Raw genomic sequence first — 17,542 nt, forward strand, 5'->3', positions numbered from 1 at the left:
TACATGCATGCTACATACATACTACATATATACTACATACATACTACATACATACTACATACATACTACATATATACTACATACATACTACATGCATGCTACATGCTACATACATACCACATACATACTACATACATACTACATACATACTACATGCTACATACATACTACATATATACTACATGCATGCTACATACATACTACATGCTACATATATACTACATGCTACATACATACTACATGCATGCTACATACATACTACATACATACTACATGCATGCTACATACATACTACATGCTACATACATACTACATATATACTACATGCATGCTACATACATACTACATGCTACATACATACCACATATATACTACATGCATGCTACATACATACTGCATGCTACATGCATGCTACATACATACTACATACATACTACATGCTACATACATACCACATATATACTACATACATACTACATACAATACATTCATACAATGCATACATAGACATACAGTACATATAACATAGAGTAACATACTTACCAATACTTGTCACATTGTTCCCCGAAGCCATTGTCTTTTAAAGGAATAAATATTAACATAACAAACCACAAAAATACTCACCCACGATCCGAAGCAGTCCACGAGTGTGTCCCACGACGATCTTGGGTAGAGAACTGCAGCATCAGCTGATGCCGCCGTTCTCTACGGGCTGCAGGAATCCAATGACGGAAGGTAGGTATCCTTCCGCACTGTATTCCTCCGCCACTTAAAAAAAAAAAGTCCCTAGTCTCACTTTATGCCATTGCTGTGTGGGAATTTCCCACGCAGCAATGGCATAAAGTGAGACTAGGGACTTTTTTTTTTTAAGTGGCGGAGGAATACAGTGCGGAAGGATACCTACCTTCCGTCATTGGATTCCTGCAGCCCGTAGAGAACGGCGGCATCAGCTGATGCTGCAGTTCTCTACCCAAGATCGTCGTGGGACACACTCGTGGACTGCTTCGGATCGTGGGTGAGTATTTTTGTGGTTTGTTATGTTAATATTTATTCCTTTAAAAGACAATGGCTTCGGGGAACAATGTGACAAGTATTGGTAAGTATGTTACTCTATGTTATATGTACTGTATGTCTATGTATGTATTGTATGAATGTATTGTATGTAGTATGTATGTAGTATATATGTAGTATACACTCACTGGCCACTTTATTAGGTACACCTGTCCAACTGTGTGTTAAGACTTAATTTCTAATCAGCCAATCACATGGCGGCAACTCAGTGCATTTAGGCATGTAGACATGGTCAAGACAATCTCCTGCAGTTCAAACCGAGCATCAGTATGGGGAAGAAAGGTGATTTGAGTGCCTTTGAACGTGGCATGATTGTTGGTGCCAGAAGGGCTGGTCTGAGTATTTCAGAAACTGCTGATCTACTGGGATTTTCACGCACAACCATCTCTAGGGTTTACAGAGAATGGTCCGAAAAAGAAAAAAAATCCAGTGAGCGGCAGTTCTGTGGCCGGAAATGCCTTGTTGATGCCAGAGGTCAGAGGAGAATGGGCATACTGGTTCGAGCTGATAGAAAGGCAACAGTGACTCAAATTGCCACCCGTTACAACCAAGGTAGGCAGAAGAGCATCTCTGAACGCACAGTGCGTCGAACTTTGAGGCAGATGGGCTACAGCAGCAGAAGACCACACTGGGTACCACTCCTCTCAGCTAAGAACAGGCATCTGATGGCTACTTTCAGCAGGATAATGCGCCATGTCATAAAGCTCGAATCATCTCAGATTGGTTTCTTGAACATGACAATGAGTTCACTGTACTCAAATGGCCTCCTCAGTCACCAGATCTCAATCCAATAGAGCATCTTTGGGATGTGGTGGAACGGGAGATTCGCATCAGGGATGTGCAGCCGACAAATCTGCGCCAACTGTGTGATGCCATCATGTCAATATGGTCCAAAATCTCTGAGGAATGCTTCCAGCACCTTGTTGAATCTCTGCCACGAAGAATTGAGGCAGTTCTGAAGGCAAAAGGGGGTCCAACCCGTTACTAGCATGGTGTACCTAATAAAGTGGCCAGTGAGTGTATATGTAGTATGTATGTAGTATGTATGTAGCATGCATGTAGTATGTATGTAGTATGTATGTAGCATGTAGTATGTATGTAGCATGCATATAGTATGTATGTAGTATGTATGTAGCATGCATGTAGTATGTATGTAGCATGTAGTATATATGTAGCATGTAGTATGTATGTAGCATGCATGTAGTATATATGTAGTATGTATGTAGCATGTAGTATGTATGTAGCATGCATGTAGTATATATGTGTTATGTATGTAGCATGTAGTATGTATGTAGCATGCATGTAGTATATATGTGTTATGTATGTAGCATGCATGTAGTATGTATGTAGTATGTATGTAGTATGTATGTAGCATGCATGTAGTATGTATGTAGTATGTATGTAGCATGTAGTATGTATGTAGCATGCATGTAGTATATATGTAGTATGTATGTAGCATGTAGTATGTATGTAGCATGCATGTAGTATGTATGTAGTATGTATGTGGTATGTATGTAGCATGTATGTAGCATGCATGTAGTATATATGTGTTATGTATGTAGCATGCATGTAGTATGTATGTAGTATGTATGTAGCATGCATGTAGTATGTATGTAGTATATATGTGGTATGTATGTAGTATGTATGTAGCATGCAGTATGTATGTAGCATGCATGTAGTATATATGTAGTATGTATGTAGCATGCATGTAGTATGTATGTAGTATGTATGTAGTATGTATGTAGTATGTATGTAGTATGTATGTAGCATGTAGTATGTATGTAGCATGCATGTAGTATATATGTAGTATGTATGTAGCATGTAGTATGTATGTAGCATGCATGTAATATGTATGTAGTATGTATGTAGTATGTATGTAGCATGTAGTATGTATGTAGCATGCATGTAGTATATATGTTATGTATGTAGCATGCATGTAGTATGTATGTAGCATGTATGTAGTATGTATGTAGCATGCATGTAGTATGTATGTAGCATGCATGTAGTATGTATGTAGTATATATGTGGTATGTATGTAGCATGTATGTAGCATGCAGTATGTATGTAGCATGCATGTAGTATATATGTAGTATGTATGTAGCATGTAGTATGTATGTAGCATGCATGTAGTATGTATGTAGTATTTTTTTTTTTTTTTTTTTAACATTTAACACATTAGCCGGATGATGGGACTACTACTGTCCCATCATTGGCTAATGTGTCAATCACTGTCATGGTAGCAGGCATCGCCAGATGGGACTTATAGTCCCATCGGACGATGCTTGCACAGACCCCCGGACATCAGCACAGCCCCCCGGCAGGCCGGTACAGACCCCCACAGGGTGCACAGACCACCGGCAGGCCGGCACAGCCCCCCGGCAGGCCGGTACAGACCCCGGGCAGTCCACACAGCCCCCCCGGCAGGCCAGCACAGCCCCCCGGCAGGCCGGTACAGACCCCGGGCAGTCCACACAGCCCCCCGGCAGGCCGGCAGAGACCCCCGGAAGGCCCGAAATGACGGCGCATCATGATGCGCACACACCGCGCATCATGATGACGTCAGGCTGTCAATCAACTTTGAACTTCCGATTCCGATGCCGACTTCCGATATTGAAAAAATATCGGAAGTCTGTATCGGAATTCCGATACAGCAAGTATCGGCCGATACCCGATACTTGCGGTATCGGAATGCTCAACACTAGTCCCCACGCTTTTTTAAAAAAATTATTTACATAAAAAATTGTAAAAAACGGCGTGGCCACCCCCATTTTTGACAACCAGCCTTGCTAAAGCAGACAGCTGGGGGCTGGTGTTCCCAGGCTGGTAAGGGGGCCATGGATATTGGTCCCTCCCAGCCTAAAAATAGCAGCCTGCAGCTGACCAGAAAAGGCACATGTTTATTTGCACCAATTTTGGCACTTTGCCCGACTCTTCCCACTTGCCCAGTAGCGGTGGCAAGTGGGTTCATATTTGTGGGGTTGATGTCACCTTTGTATTGTTATCCTATCGTTATATTGTAAATAAACACACAGCCAGAATAAAGTTCTTTATTAGAAACAAAACAAAACACAGTTTTCCTTTTTTATTTAAAAATAACAAACACAGTTATACTCACCAAACGCCTAATTCCACCGAAGCCCTCGATCTCCTGTAATAAACCAAAAATAAAACAAACAACAATATACTATACCTGTCTGTCGTTCTATTCCACACTATATTCGATGTCTGGGGGATAAATAGTTTTCAACCAGGATGGTGCCAGGATGCGACGATCTAGGCTTACCCGAACACGTTCGCTCATAATTAATTATAAAGTAAAATATGAGACCATCTATCCAAAAGCTAAAATTTGGTCGAAATTGGGTCTTCTAACAGGATAATGATCCTAAGCACACCAGCAAATCTACTAAGGAATGGCTGAAAAAGAAAAGAACCAAGGAGTTGCAATGGCCTAGTCAAAGTCCAGACCTCAAGCGTATTGCAATGCTGCGGCAGGGCCTTAATAAACCTTTCTAATATTTTTTAAAATTTCATTGCCTTTATAATTACCAGCAGATTGATGAATGTTTTCATATTGAAACCCCAACTGATCGCTAAAACCCCTCCCTCCTGAAAGATGAGCAGCTCAGGAGGGAGGATTGCACAGCTCCTGGCTGATCGCTTAAGGGGGCTTTACACATAGCGATATCGCTAAAGCGTCACCGATTTTATGACGCAGCAGTGATATCGCTAACGATCTTGCTACATGTGACACCTCCGACCCGGCTCCCCGCTGGATATCGCTAATTGCGTGAGATCGGCCTGGTCCATTTCTCGTCGTCAGCTTCCTGCTGGCACCGATGAGCAAGCCATGTACACTGGTGGAAGACGTCATCATCTCCACATCTGACAGGTAACTAACGACCGCTGAGCATCGCTGCGTCGCTAGTGAGAGCTGCCTGTTTGGCAGCTCACTAGCGACCATTTAGCGATGCACCAGCGATCCTGACCGGGTCGTATCGTGGTCGGGATCGCTAAATGTAACGGGGCCTTTACACAGAGTGAGGTACAGATTCAATGCACAGGCTACGTTGCCTATGGTTTCTACTGAATCCGAACTTGGTGTTGTGTGCACAGTTAGACAGGAGTTGTGTGGTCTTATCTTGTGAGCTGTGCACCTCTTGTTTTTTTTCGTATCTATTTGCAATTATGAAGGCAATGAAATATGAAAAAAACGTAGAAAGGTTTAGTTATGCTTTAAGAGAGCAGCTGTGCATAAAGAAAGACCACATACCTCGATATGCAAATTGCCTTTTCAGAGAGGAAGAGGACTTGAACTCTATAGCGCCACCTGTTGGTAGTAGCGATCCTACAAGTCACAATCAACCCTTTAACAAGTCTTGTAATATGACTAAGGATAAAAGCCAAATCAGAATCTCAATTTGCAGACACGGTGTTTCGGGCTATTGGACCTCGTCAGTGCAAAGTATGAGAACTGATTTGGCTAGGTGAGAGGCTCTGGACTTGATGTCTAAGGGGTAAGGTTTCTCCTTGTAGAGAGAGTGACATACCAGATCTGGCTTGTCAAGGAAAGGAGGCTTTATTTGCCGTGCAATGCTCCTCTGGGATAATGATATGCAAATTGCCTCTTCAGAGAGGAAGAGGACTTGAACTCTATATCAGGGTTCCCCAACTCCAGTCCTCAAGGCCCACCAACAGATCATGTTTTCAGGATTTCTTTGGTATTGCTCAGGTGATAATTGCATCACCTGTGCAATACAAAGGAAATCCTGAAAACATGATCTGTTGGTGGGCCTTGAGGACTGGAGCTGGGGAACCCTACTTTATGTAACAGGTGGCGCTATGAGTTCAAGTCTTCTTCCTCTCTGAAGAGGCAACTTGCATATTATTTATTATTTTCCCAGAGGAGCATTTCACGGAGAATAAGCCTCCTTACCTTGACAAGCCAGAGCTGATATGTCACTCTCCACAAGCACATACCTCAATGAACTTAAACAATGCTGCCAGGAAGAGTGGGACAAAATTCCTCCAGGACGATGTGAGAGACTAATAAAGTCACACAGAAAATGATCACTTCAAGTTATTGCTGCTAAAGGTGATTATACAACGCACCGATTCATGGGGTGTACTTAATTTTTCACACAATCCTTACGCAGCTTAGGCTAGTTTTGTTACATGCATAGTGATGGTGTAATCTGAGACCTTCTAAGGCCCATTTGTTTTTTTGATGACCTGATACCTAAAGCCATAGAATTCGAAGAGGGTGCGCTTAGTTTTTTCATGACTGGACACGCATTAAGACTTCTAGAAGATTTAACATATCTTAATTCTCTCAATAGATATCAACATGGCAGGGGAGCCCAAGCCCAACAGACCCAAAGGCCTGAAACGTGCCACGGCCGCACTGTACAGGTAAGAGATAAGTGTAAACTCTAATGAATACTTCAAGATAAATTAATGCTAGATAAGTCTACTTACTTCATTGTATTTTCAATCCTCCAAGCATGGACCATTTTTCAATAAGAAAATATACTGCAAAATTCTTTAGGGTAGTTTAGCTAATCTGTAATGAATATTCCTTGTTAAAATCCACAATGGGGCTCTCCTGTCACACAAGGATCACTTTCCTGTTCTATGTTCCCTGCACATAAAGAGGAAATTATGTATATCTATATATATATAAAACTGAATATATGTATGTGTGTATCACCAACCAATCACTAAGCATCTCTCATTTCACCAGAGCTGGTTAACAGAAGCTGATCTGTGATTGGTTGCTATGAGCAAGTTTTCCCACTTGACAACACCTCAGCACACACTGACTGCATACCTCCCAAGTTTTGAAGAAGGTAAAGAGGGGTAAAGGCGGCGGCGGCTACGACAAATTTTAGGCCATGCCCCTAGCCACACCCATTTTAAGCCACACCCATTTACTCCTGTGTCCCCTCTGTACTCCTCTGTCCACCCCAGACTCCTCTGTCCCCTTTGTACTCCTGTGTCTACCCCAAACTCCTCTGTTCTCCTCTGTCCACCCCAGATGCCTCTGTCCCTTCTGTCCACCCCAGACTCCTCTGTCCCCTGTAGTCCTCTCTGGACTCCTTTCTCCCCCTCAGACTCCTCAGTCCCCTCTGGAGTCATCTGACCCCTCTAGTCCTCTGTCCCTTCTGTCCCCTACGGACTTCTCTCTCTCCCCCAGATGCCACTGTCCCCTCTGGACTCCTATCTCCCTCAGACTCCACTGTCCCCTCCGGACTCCTATCTCCCTCAGACTCCACTGTCCCCTCCAGACCTCTCTGTCCCCTCCGGACTCCTCTCTGTCCCCGAGACTCCACTGTCCCCCCGCAGACTCAGCGTGTTCCGTGTACCTGAGCTCCTGACCGCGTCCTCACAGCACCACACGCTCTCTGGGCACTTGCTGCAGGACGGGGCGCATCTCCTTGGTGATATACGGTAGCTGTAGTTCCGGGTTCTTGCTTCCTGGGGCTGGGCTGGAGGTGAGCTCTGTGCTCCCTGTGGATGTGACACGGCGATCCCCGCACTGTGCTGGCTGGCCTCTGCTGTATTTTGCGGTCATGCGACCACGGGATAGAAAGCTTCCCGGCCGGGACGGCGGGATAAGGACCAGAAATCGGGTTTGTCCCGTGGGAATTAGGAGGGTTGGGACCTATGCTGACTGGGTGGGAGAAATCTAGCATCCCTGGGAACATAAGCTCCCAGCCATTGTCTGCCCCCCAGAAAGTAGCACAGAGCACTTTGGTTTTGACCCCAGGCCTCTCTTAAACGGATCCCGGTTATTGAAATTAAAACCGTTCCACTCAGCTCTGTGGTTCTGACCCCAGGGTCTCTTAAAGGGATCATTGGTATGGAAGTTAGGGCAAACCCACTCTGCGCTTTGGTACTGACCCCAGGCCTTTCTTAATGGGATCTCCAGTATGGAAGTCAGGGCAAATCCATCCAGCACTTTGGTTCTGACCCCAGACCTCTCTTAAACGGATCCCCGGTATGGAAGTCAGGGCAATTGCCTTCAAATGCTCTGGTACTGACTCCAGGCTCTCTTAAAGGGATCTCCTGTATGCAAGTCAGGGCAAATCCACTCAGCGCTCTGATTGTGATCGCAGGCTCTCTTAAAGGGATCTCCGGTATGGAAGTCAGGGCAAATCCACTCTGCGCTTTGGTACTGACCCCAGGCCTCTCTTAAAGGGATCCCTGGTATGGAAGTTAGGACCGTTCCACTCAGCACTCTGGTTCTGACCCCAGGCTGACGGGATGATGTGGGATATTAGGGGTAGTAGTCCGGTGGCTCTGGCAAATGGGATGATGTGGGGTATTAGGGGTAGTAGTCCGGTGGCTCTGGCTGACGGGATGATGTGGGATATTAGGGGTAGTAGTCTGGTGGCTGTGATGGGATGATGTGGGATATTAGTGGTAGTTGTCCGGTGGCTCTGGCTGATTGGATGATGTGGGATATTAGGGGTAGTAGTCCGGTGGCTTTGATGGGATGATGTGGGATATTAGTAGTCCGGTGGCTCTGGCTGATGGGACGATGTGGGATATTAGGGGTAGTAGTCCGGTAGCTCTTGCTGACGGGATGATGTGGGATATTATAGTGAATGTGGCCATGCGGAGTGGGCGGGGCTATACACTCAGCTTTATATATATATATATCATTATAATTTGTTATAACTAACTGTAGTTAGTTACTATGCCCGGGCAGCGCCGGGCTCTTCAGCTAGTGAAGCTATAAAGGACCTATATACAAGTTTGTACGCCACCTGAGTGGCTCAGGCATCGTATTCATCAACTGAAAATCACTTCCTCCACCACCGAAATTAATAATGGTCAGAAAACGTGCTGCCGGAGAGTTTGATTTAGATTTCAGGACAAAGATTATTTTTGTGCGTAATTGTTCTGTTAAATATTATCTAGTAAAAATAGTGGCTCCAATAAGCCCGGTAATAGGACCACTATTAGTACTACAGGATGTGCCATTTATATGGATATGAAAAAAAACCCATGATTAAGACTCTTCTGAGTTGAAACTCGTTGGATTTTTTACCATCCACTGGGGTATCCACTACCTGTAACATGTTCTTTTAACGAAAAGAAATAAAGGAATATTTTTTTATAACTACCATCCTGCCTGAGATCGCTGGAGATTACTGTGTGTTTGGATTTATATGGATACACCTAAATAAAGTGGGAATGGTTGGTGATATCAACGTCCTGTTTATGGCACATTAGTATATGGGAGGGAGGAAACTTTTCAAGATGGGTGGTGACCATGGCGGCCATTTTTAAGTCAGCCATTTTGGATCCAACTTTATTTTTTTCAATGGGAAAAGGGTCATGTGACACATCAAACCTATTGAGAATTTCACAAGAAAAACAATGGTGTGCATTTTTTTAACATAACTTTATTATTTCATGAGTTATTTACAAGTTTATGACCACTTATAAAATTTGTTCAAAGTGTTGCCCACTGTTTTGGATTGTCAATGCAACCCTCTTCACCCACTCTTGATAGCAACACCGCAGAAGAAATGCTAGCACAGGCTTCCAGTATACATTGTTTCAGATGCTGCACATCTCGTATCTTCACAGCATAGACAATTGACTTCAGATGACCCCAAAGATAAAAGTCTAAGGGGGTCAGATCGGGAGACCTTGGTGGCCATTCAACTGGCCCACGACAACCAATCTACTTTCCAGGAAACTGTTCATGTAGGAATGCTCAGACCTGACACCCATAAATGATAGTATAGTGTGGTATATGGAGTACAAAGATAGTGGGGCTACTCTTCATCAATGGAAACATCAATGCCACTGGATATCTAAAATTTCTACATGATGATGTGTTGCCCTCTTTATGCACTGAAGATGGCACGTTCCCTGAGTTTTTCCAGCAAATAGTGCACCACCACATTATGAGTGTCAGGTCCGAGCATTCCTACAAGGAATCTGACCCCCTTAGACTAGCATTTCTTCTGAGTGTTGCTATCAGTGTGTTATAGTTACATTCTTTTAAGTACAATCTAGAGTAATTTAGAAAGTGTGGTTGGGGCACACTTTTGGGCTTGGACAAAAACAAATACTGTACACCTCTTTGCCAAGGGGGAGTGAAGCAATAGATGTATGCATCAAGCAATGGAAGGCTTTAATTGAACCTCAACTAAGCAACCAGAGCAAAAAATCACTACCTAGTAATTTTAGTAATATGGATTGCAAAATTAGTGAACACTTCCACATAGATAGATGATAATGCATGACAGCCAAGACCAACATCTGACACCCGCAGGTATTGTGCACATTCCCCATTCTAACTATGTTGCACAGTTCCCTCTGCAAATGCCCTACAGCAGCATCTAATGCCATATTTAGTTGAAGGGAGAGCTGTTGCACAAACCCTATAAAGAGAATGTGCTGCAATTCCAAAAACATAGTCCATAGACAGGAGCGGTGCTGTTTCTCGTAACTTAAAAAAAAAGAACACTTTTTTTTCAGTCTTTAAAGGCTATGTAAATACAAAAAATAATTAAGGGAATCTGATAGCAGGTTTTTGCTAACTCATCTGAAAGAAGCATGATGTAGGAAAAGAGATCCTGATTCCAACGATGTATCACTCAGTTTACTGGAAGCAGCAGTTGTGACACAGAGTTCTTCGATGTAGCATGAAGCAGAGCTGAGTAAACTGACCTCGCCCACACCACAGCTCTATGTAGAATGTCCATAGACAGTGATCTGCTAATCACAGGAGAGGGTGTGGTTAGTCCAGTGCTCCCATGCACTCGATAATGTCTTAGCAGAGGCATAGGGTAGTAGGGTTTGGTTCATGGAGGAGGTGAATGAAGAGGTACGGCAGTGGGCGGGGCTTAATGGAGAACAAAAAGAGGAAGTAGGCTGCCATCTGCAGTGCTGCTGAATGCTAGTGTGAAACTAGCCTTAGTGATGGGCAGTCTGGCTCTTTTCGGTGATCTGGCTCTCATGGTTCTGCTCACCAAAAAGAGCCAGCTCTTTTTGGATCCTAAATGGATTCCTATTAAAAATGTGTTCACAGTATGTGAGCACATATTTTGCTGACGTAATGCAGCCGAAGCCATGCCCACACATGGCAAAACTCTGCCCACTTGCTAGTAACCAATTAAATTGATGAGTGGGTGGAGTTACATCTGCCGAACACCGGGATTTTATGCCCAGTGAGAGCCATTCAGGGAATTTAATGGTTCTCACTGAAAGCCGGCTCTTTGTCTCGGATCGTTCGCGAATGACCCATCACTAAACCCTAATAGTGGATGTAGGAGAACCCCAGCAGATGACCATGCTGTTACTAAAACAATCTCTATACAAAGACCAGCACTGATATTACTGCCATATGGTGACCATATAGTGGTCGATATCAGTCATGCAGAACATGTAACAGATTACAGTACAGTTACAGATAGTGACTTACAGCTGATGTTCTCTCTGGTGAAGTCATTCACTTTTTCTGTCTTTTCCATTTGGCCCATACTGACATAACTTGTTCCAGCCAGGACTTGGCTGCAGAGATTTCAACAGACACATATGTCTCACATTTCCAGCACCATCCTCAATATATAATAATGCACTCCATTGTACTCCGTACAGTATACAGCACTCCCCATAGTCCTCTATGCAGTATAATGCACTCCCCATAGTCTTCCATACAGTATAATGCACTCCCCATAGTCCGCCATACAGTATACTGTAGTAGAGTATAATGCACTCCCCTTAGTCCTCTATAATGCATAATTCATTCCTCATAAGCCTCCATACAGTATAAAGCACTTGTCATAGTCCTCCATATAGTATACTGCCCTCCCCGAAGTCCTCCAAATAGAATTACGCACCCCATAGTCCTCCATATAGTATAATGCACTCACCATTGTCCTCCGTACAGTATAATGCACCCCCATAGTCCTCCATACAGTATACTGTAGTCCCCATAGTCCTCCATATAGTATACTGCTGTCCCCATAGTCCTCCATGCAGTATACTGCACTCACCATAGTTCTCTATATGGTATAATGCACTCCACTTTCATATAGTAGTGTTAGTTTATTTATCTGTGTTTCTTGGGATATAGATATATATATATAGGGTGCCGCACTGTAGAGAGCTTTGTGGGTGAGAACAAGAACTTTGAATTGGCTCCTGTAGTGAATGGGCAGCCAGTGTAATGACTGGCGAAGAGCGGACACGTCTGAGTACCGATTAGCCAGATGGATGACCCTGGCTGCTGCATTAAGGATGGACTGGAGAGGGGAAGTCGAGTAAGGGGGAGGTCAATTAATAGAGCATTACAGTAGTCCAGACGTGACTGGATCAAGGCGACGGTGAGGGTTTTTATTTCCATGGTGAGAAGAGGACAGATTCTAGAGATATTCTTTAGGTGTAAGCAGCAAGAGCGGGCAAGATATTAGATATGGGAGGTGAAGGAGAAATTGGTGTCAAACGTAACACCCAGACAGCACGCCTGCTGCCTGGGTGTTATTATGGTGCCACCCACAGAGAGGGCAATGTCAGATTTAAGGAGGTTAGTAGACGGAGTAGGAGAAGTTCAGTTTTGGAGAGGTTGAGTTTCAGATAGAGGGCCGACATGTTGGAGACTGTGGATAGACAGTCACTGGCGTTCTGTAGTATAGCGGGGGTAATGTCAGGGGATGACGTGTATAGTGGTGTGTCATCAGCATAAAGATGGTACTGAAAGCCAAATTTGCTGATGGTCTGTCCAATTGGGGCCATGTAGAGAGAGAAGAGAAGGGGGCCAAGGACTGAGCCCTGAGGTACCCCAACAGTGAGAGAAAGAGGGGATGAAGTTGAGCCAGTGTAGGTAAGGTAGGAGTGAGGGCAACCGACCGGGGGGTGGTCCGTTACATGCCGCAGACAGACTTGAGACAGAGACAGGATCGTGTTCAACAGGTCTTCTTTATTGATCGTCCTTCCACGATCCACAGCACCTCACAGCAACGGCACGTTAATTTCTGCTGCCTTACACGGCAGCTACTCAACAATCCCTATAGCCGCACACAGCAGCTGCTTGTCAATCTCCACAGCCGCACACAGCAGCTGCTCGTCACTCTCCACAGCCCCACACAGCAGCCGCTCGACGATTCCCTCAGCTACACACAGTAGCTGCTTGACTTTGTACACAGGCCCGGGTACCTTCACTTTCTTTCGTTGACAAATGGACGTCCCTCACGGCTCTGTCTCTGTGGCTGCCCTAGGCCTATCACCACAGCGTTTCACCAGTCCGAGTCCGTTCGATTTAGTGGTACCCCAGGCTGTCTCTGTCTGTGGCCTCTGCTGTCTCTGTCTGCGTCTAATCCTGTCAGGGCCACCCCCCGTAACTGACACAACTGTCAGTCCCCTCAGGAACTTCCTTTCTCCTCAGCCATGCTTCTTGTTTCCTGTGCTCCCTTCGCTGAATGACTTTTCCAGAACCTTCTCTCCCTCTTTTATGCACTTCTGTTCTGGTAACCCTGCCCACCATGACTCAACAGTTTTCTTAGCCAATGGCTGTTGTTCAGTCCTAACCTCACAGCTGTCCATTGCCCGCTGATGGTCAAAATCCAATACTGCAGCCCTCCTTCCTATCTCCAGCTGTTTTCCCTCTTTTACTACAACAGTCTACCTTCTATACACTACACCTCCGCCCTTCTTCTACAGACAGGTCCGTACGTCAGTCCACATTCCCTACACCAGCGAACAAAACACTGAAGGAGTGGTCAGAAAGATAGGAAGAGAACCAGGAGAGAGCAGTGTCCTTAATGCCTAATGACTGGAGCCTAGAGAGTAGGATGTGGTGGTAAACAGTGTCGAAAGCTGCCGTAAGGTAGAGAAAAATGAGCAGAGAGTGGTCACTGTTACATTTTTCTGTCAGAAGGTAATTGGTCACTTTGATGAGTGCAGTTTTTGTCGCATTTAGGGGCAAAAGCAGGCCTGTGAAGGGTCTAGGAGGGATTAAGTAGAGAGGTAATGGGTAAGGCGGGAGCAGACAAGGCCCTCCAACAGTTTAGAGATGAAGGGGAGATTGGAGACTGGTCTGTAGTTGTTTGTGCAGGATGGGTGGAAGGCGGTTTATGAAAAAGGATGATTATTTTGATCTCAGACTGTGTATGGTGACATTTTTCTCAAACAAATTTACAGTCAATGTAATGTGACAGACACCAAAACATCATATCTGTAACTATTGCACTAGTATTTATGACCCGTATCATACAAAAGATCTTTCCCTTGTGGCTATGTGTGGCCCCTGCTGGGCGTTGCTGACACCAAACCCTGAATTCTGCACTATAAGGTAAAGCGCACTAAAACCCAATTTGCAAAGGGCTCAGTTTTCCCCTTGGCTTTAAAAGGGTTATCATGCCACAATTATCTTTTAAAACCAATTAGTAAGACTGAAAGTATAAAAGAAATCTGTAGCGGTTTTGCAGTAATTTCAAAGGCAATTAAAATAATTATTGGATTTCTCATATTTAAGGATTTATCGGGGCCTTGATACAAAAAAAAAAATCTAAACCCAATCCCATTAAGTTGTAAAATCTTGCCTCTTTGAATGTAAATTACTGATGACTTCAAAAGAGAATTGGTTAAACACCATAATTACAGTAACCCACATCTCGCTGTGCAGATACCAGGGATCAAATAGGGGCTTGTAAAAGAAATATGGTGCTTAGCATTTAATATGTAGTCACATATCGACTGCACAAATACAAGTACAACATTGCTTTGTTAAAACTGTTACAGCTCATAATGCTGGCCCTATACACTACAGTGAGTGCTCTGATACAACTTCTGACAATCTGCTATGTGCATGAGGCCTTAGGCTCGACTGAAACAGAGTTTTTGAAACATTTAAAAACAAGTTTTTCAAATGGAAACCACTTCAGGAAACGTTCCTTTTAGGCTACGTTGCCACGGTGAGCTTTTGATGTTGCAGATTTTATGCACAATTTCTACACTCATTAAGTGGAATAAATTACTTACATTTTTTCAAAAATACGCAGCGTACAAAAGCCACCAAAAACTCGTGGGATTCTAGCCTTGGGCCATGTGTACACTTTGAATATTTGTTCAGTATTTTACCTCAGTATTTTTAAACCAACACCAGGAGTTGGTGATAAATCCAGAAGTGGTGACTAGAGTTGAGCGATACCGTCCGATACTTCAAAGTATCGGATCGGAATGGATCGGCCGATCTTAAAAAAAAAAGTATCGGTATCGCCGATTCCGATACCGGAAGTCCCATTCAAGTCTATGGGACTTCCGGTATCGGAATAAGAAAAATCCTGTTTTTCCCTTGTACAGCCTCTCTGGGGTCTGTACGGGCCTTTCGGGGGGCTGTGCCGGCCTGCCAGGGGGTCTGTGCAGGCTCCGGTGGTCTGTGCCGGCCTGCCGGGGGGCTGTGCCGGCCTGCCGGGGGGCTGTGCAGGCTTCGGGGGTCTGTGCAGGCATCGTCCGATGGGACTACAAGTCCCATCGGGCGATGCCTGCTACCATGACAGTGATTGACACATTAGCCAATGATGGGACAGTAGTAGTCCCATCATCCGGCTAATATGTGTTAAATGTAAAAAAAAAAATAAAAAAAAATTACATGCTACATACATACAACATGCATACTACATACATGCTACATTCATACTACATACTTGCTACATTCATACTACATATATACTACATGCAACATACATACTACATATATACTACATGCAACATGCATACTACATATATACTACATGCAACATGCATACTACATATATACTACATGCAACATACATACTACATATATACTACATGCATGCAACATGCATACTACATATATACTATATGCTACATACATACTACATACATACTACATATATACTACATGCATGCTACATACATACTGCATTCTACATACATACCACATATATACTACATACATACTACATGCTACATACATACCACATACATACTACATACATACTACATACATACTACATATATACTACATGCATGCTACATACATACTACATGCTACATACATACTACATATATACTACATGCATGCTACATACATACTACATGCATGCTACATGCATACTACATGCTACATACATACCACATATATACTACATACATACTACATGCTACATACATACTACATATAATTCCCACACAGCAATGGCATAAAGTGAGACTAGGGACTTTTTTTTTTTTTTTTTTAAGTGGCGGAGGAATACAGTGCGGAAGGATACCTACCTTCCGTCATTGGATTCCTGCAGCCCGTAGAGAACGGCAGCAACAGCTGATGCTGCAGTTCTCTACCCAAGATCGTCGTGGGACACACTCGTGGACTGCTTCGGATCGTGGGTGAGTATTTTTGTGGTTTGTTATGTTAATATTTATTCCGTAAAAGACAATGGCTTCGGGGAACAATGTGACAAGTATTGGTAAGTATGTTACTCTATGTTATATGTACTGTATGTCTATGTATGTATTGTATGAATGTATTGTATGTAGTATGTATGTAGTATATATGTGGTATGTATGTAGCATGTAGTATGTATGTAGTATGTATGTAGCATGCATGTAGCATGCAGTATGTATGTAGCATGCATGTAGTATATATGTAGTATGTATGTAGCATGTAGTATGTATGTAGTATGTATGTGGTATGTATGTAGCATGTAGTATGTATGTAGTATGTATGTAGTATGTAGTATGTATGTAGCATGCATGTAGTATATATGTAGTATGTATGTAGCATGTAGTATGTATGTAGCATGCATGTAGTATGTATGTAGCATGTAGTATGTATGTAGCATGCATGTAGTATGTATGTAGTATGTATGTAGTATGTATGTAGAATGTATGTAGTATGTATGTAGTATATATGTGTTATGTATGTAGTATGTATGTAGTATGTATGTAGTATATATGTAGTATGTATGTGGTATGTATGTAGTATGTATGTAGTATGTATGTAGTATGTATGTAGCATGTAGCATGTATGTAGTATTTTTTTTTTTTTTTTTTTTTTTAACATTTAACACATTAGCCGGATGATGGGACTACTACTGTCCCATCATTGGCTAATGTGTCAATCACTGTCATGGTAGCAGGCATCGCCAGATGGGACTTGTAGTCCCATCGGACGATGCTTGCACAGACCCCCGGACATCAGCACAGCCCCCCGGCAGGCCGGCACAGCCCCCCGGCAGGCCGGTACAGACCCCCACAGGGTGCACAGACCACCGGCAGGCCGGCACAGCCCCCCGGCAGGCCGGTACAGACCCCGGGCAGTCCACACAGCCCCCCGGCAGGCCGGCACAGCCCCCCGGCAGGCCGGCAGAGACCCCCGGAAGGCCCGAAATGACGGCGCATCATGATGCGCACACACCGCGCATCATGATGACGTCAGGCTGTCAATCAACTTTGAACTTCCGATTCCGATGCCGACTTCCGATAT

At 43.8% G+C, this 17,542-nt stretch overlaps 1 protein-coding gene across 2 annotated transcripts in view; it reads left to right on the forward strand.

Annotated features, from left to right (window-relative positions):
* RALY (RALY heterogeneous nuclear ribonucleoprotein) overlaps window positions 1–17,542 on the forward strand; it is a 506,407-nt gene that overhangs the window by 437,651 nt on the left and 51,214 nt on the right. For both annotated transcript variants that reach the window (XM_073555403.1, XM_073555402.1), the window contains one exon: window positions 6,411–6,483. In XM_073555403.1, the coding sequence (XP_073411504.1) occupies window positions 6,411–6,483 (73 nt within the window). The remainder of the gene's footprint in view (window positions 1–6,410; window positions 6,484–17,542) is intronic.

The sequence above is a fragment of the Dendrobates tinctorius genome, unplaced genomic scaffold, assembly GCF_039654945.1.
Source record: "Dendrobates tinctorius isolate UK_male_01 unplaced genomic scaffold, ASM3965494v1 ptg000223l, whole genome shotgun sequence".
In the NCBI taxonomy this organism is placed as follows: Eukaryota; Metazoa; Chordata; class Amphibia; order Anura; family Dendrobatidae; genus Dendrobates; species Dendrobates tinctorius.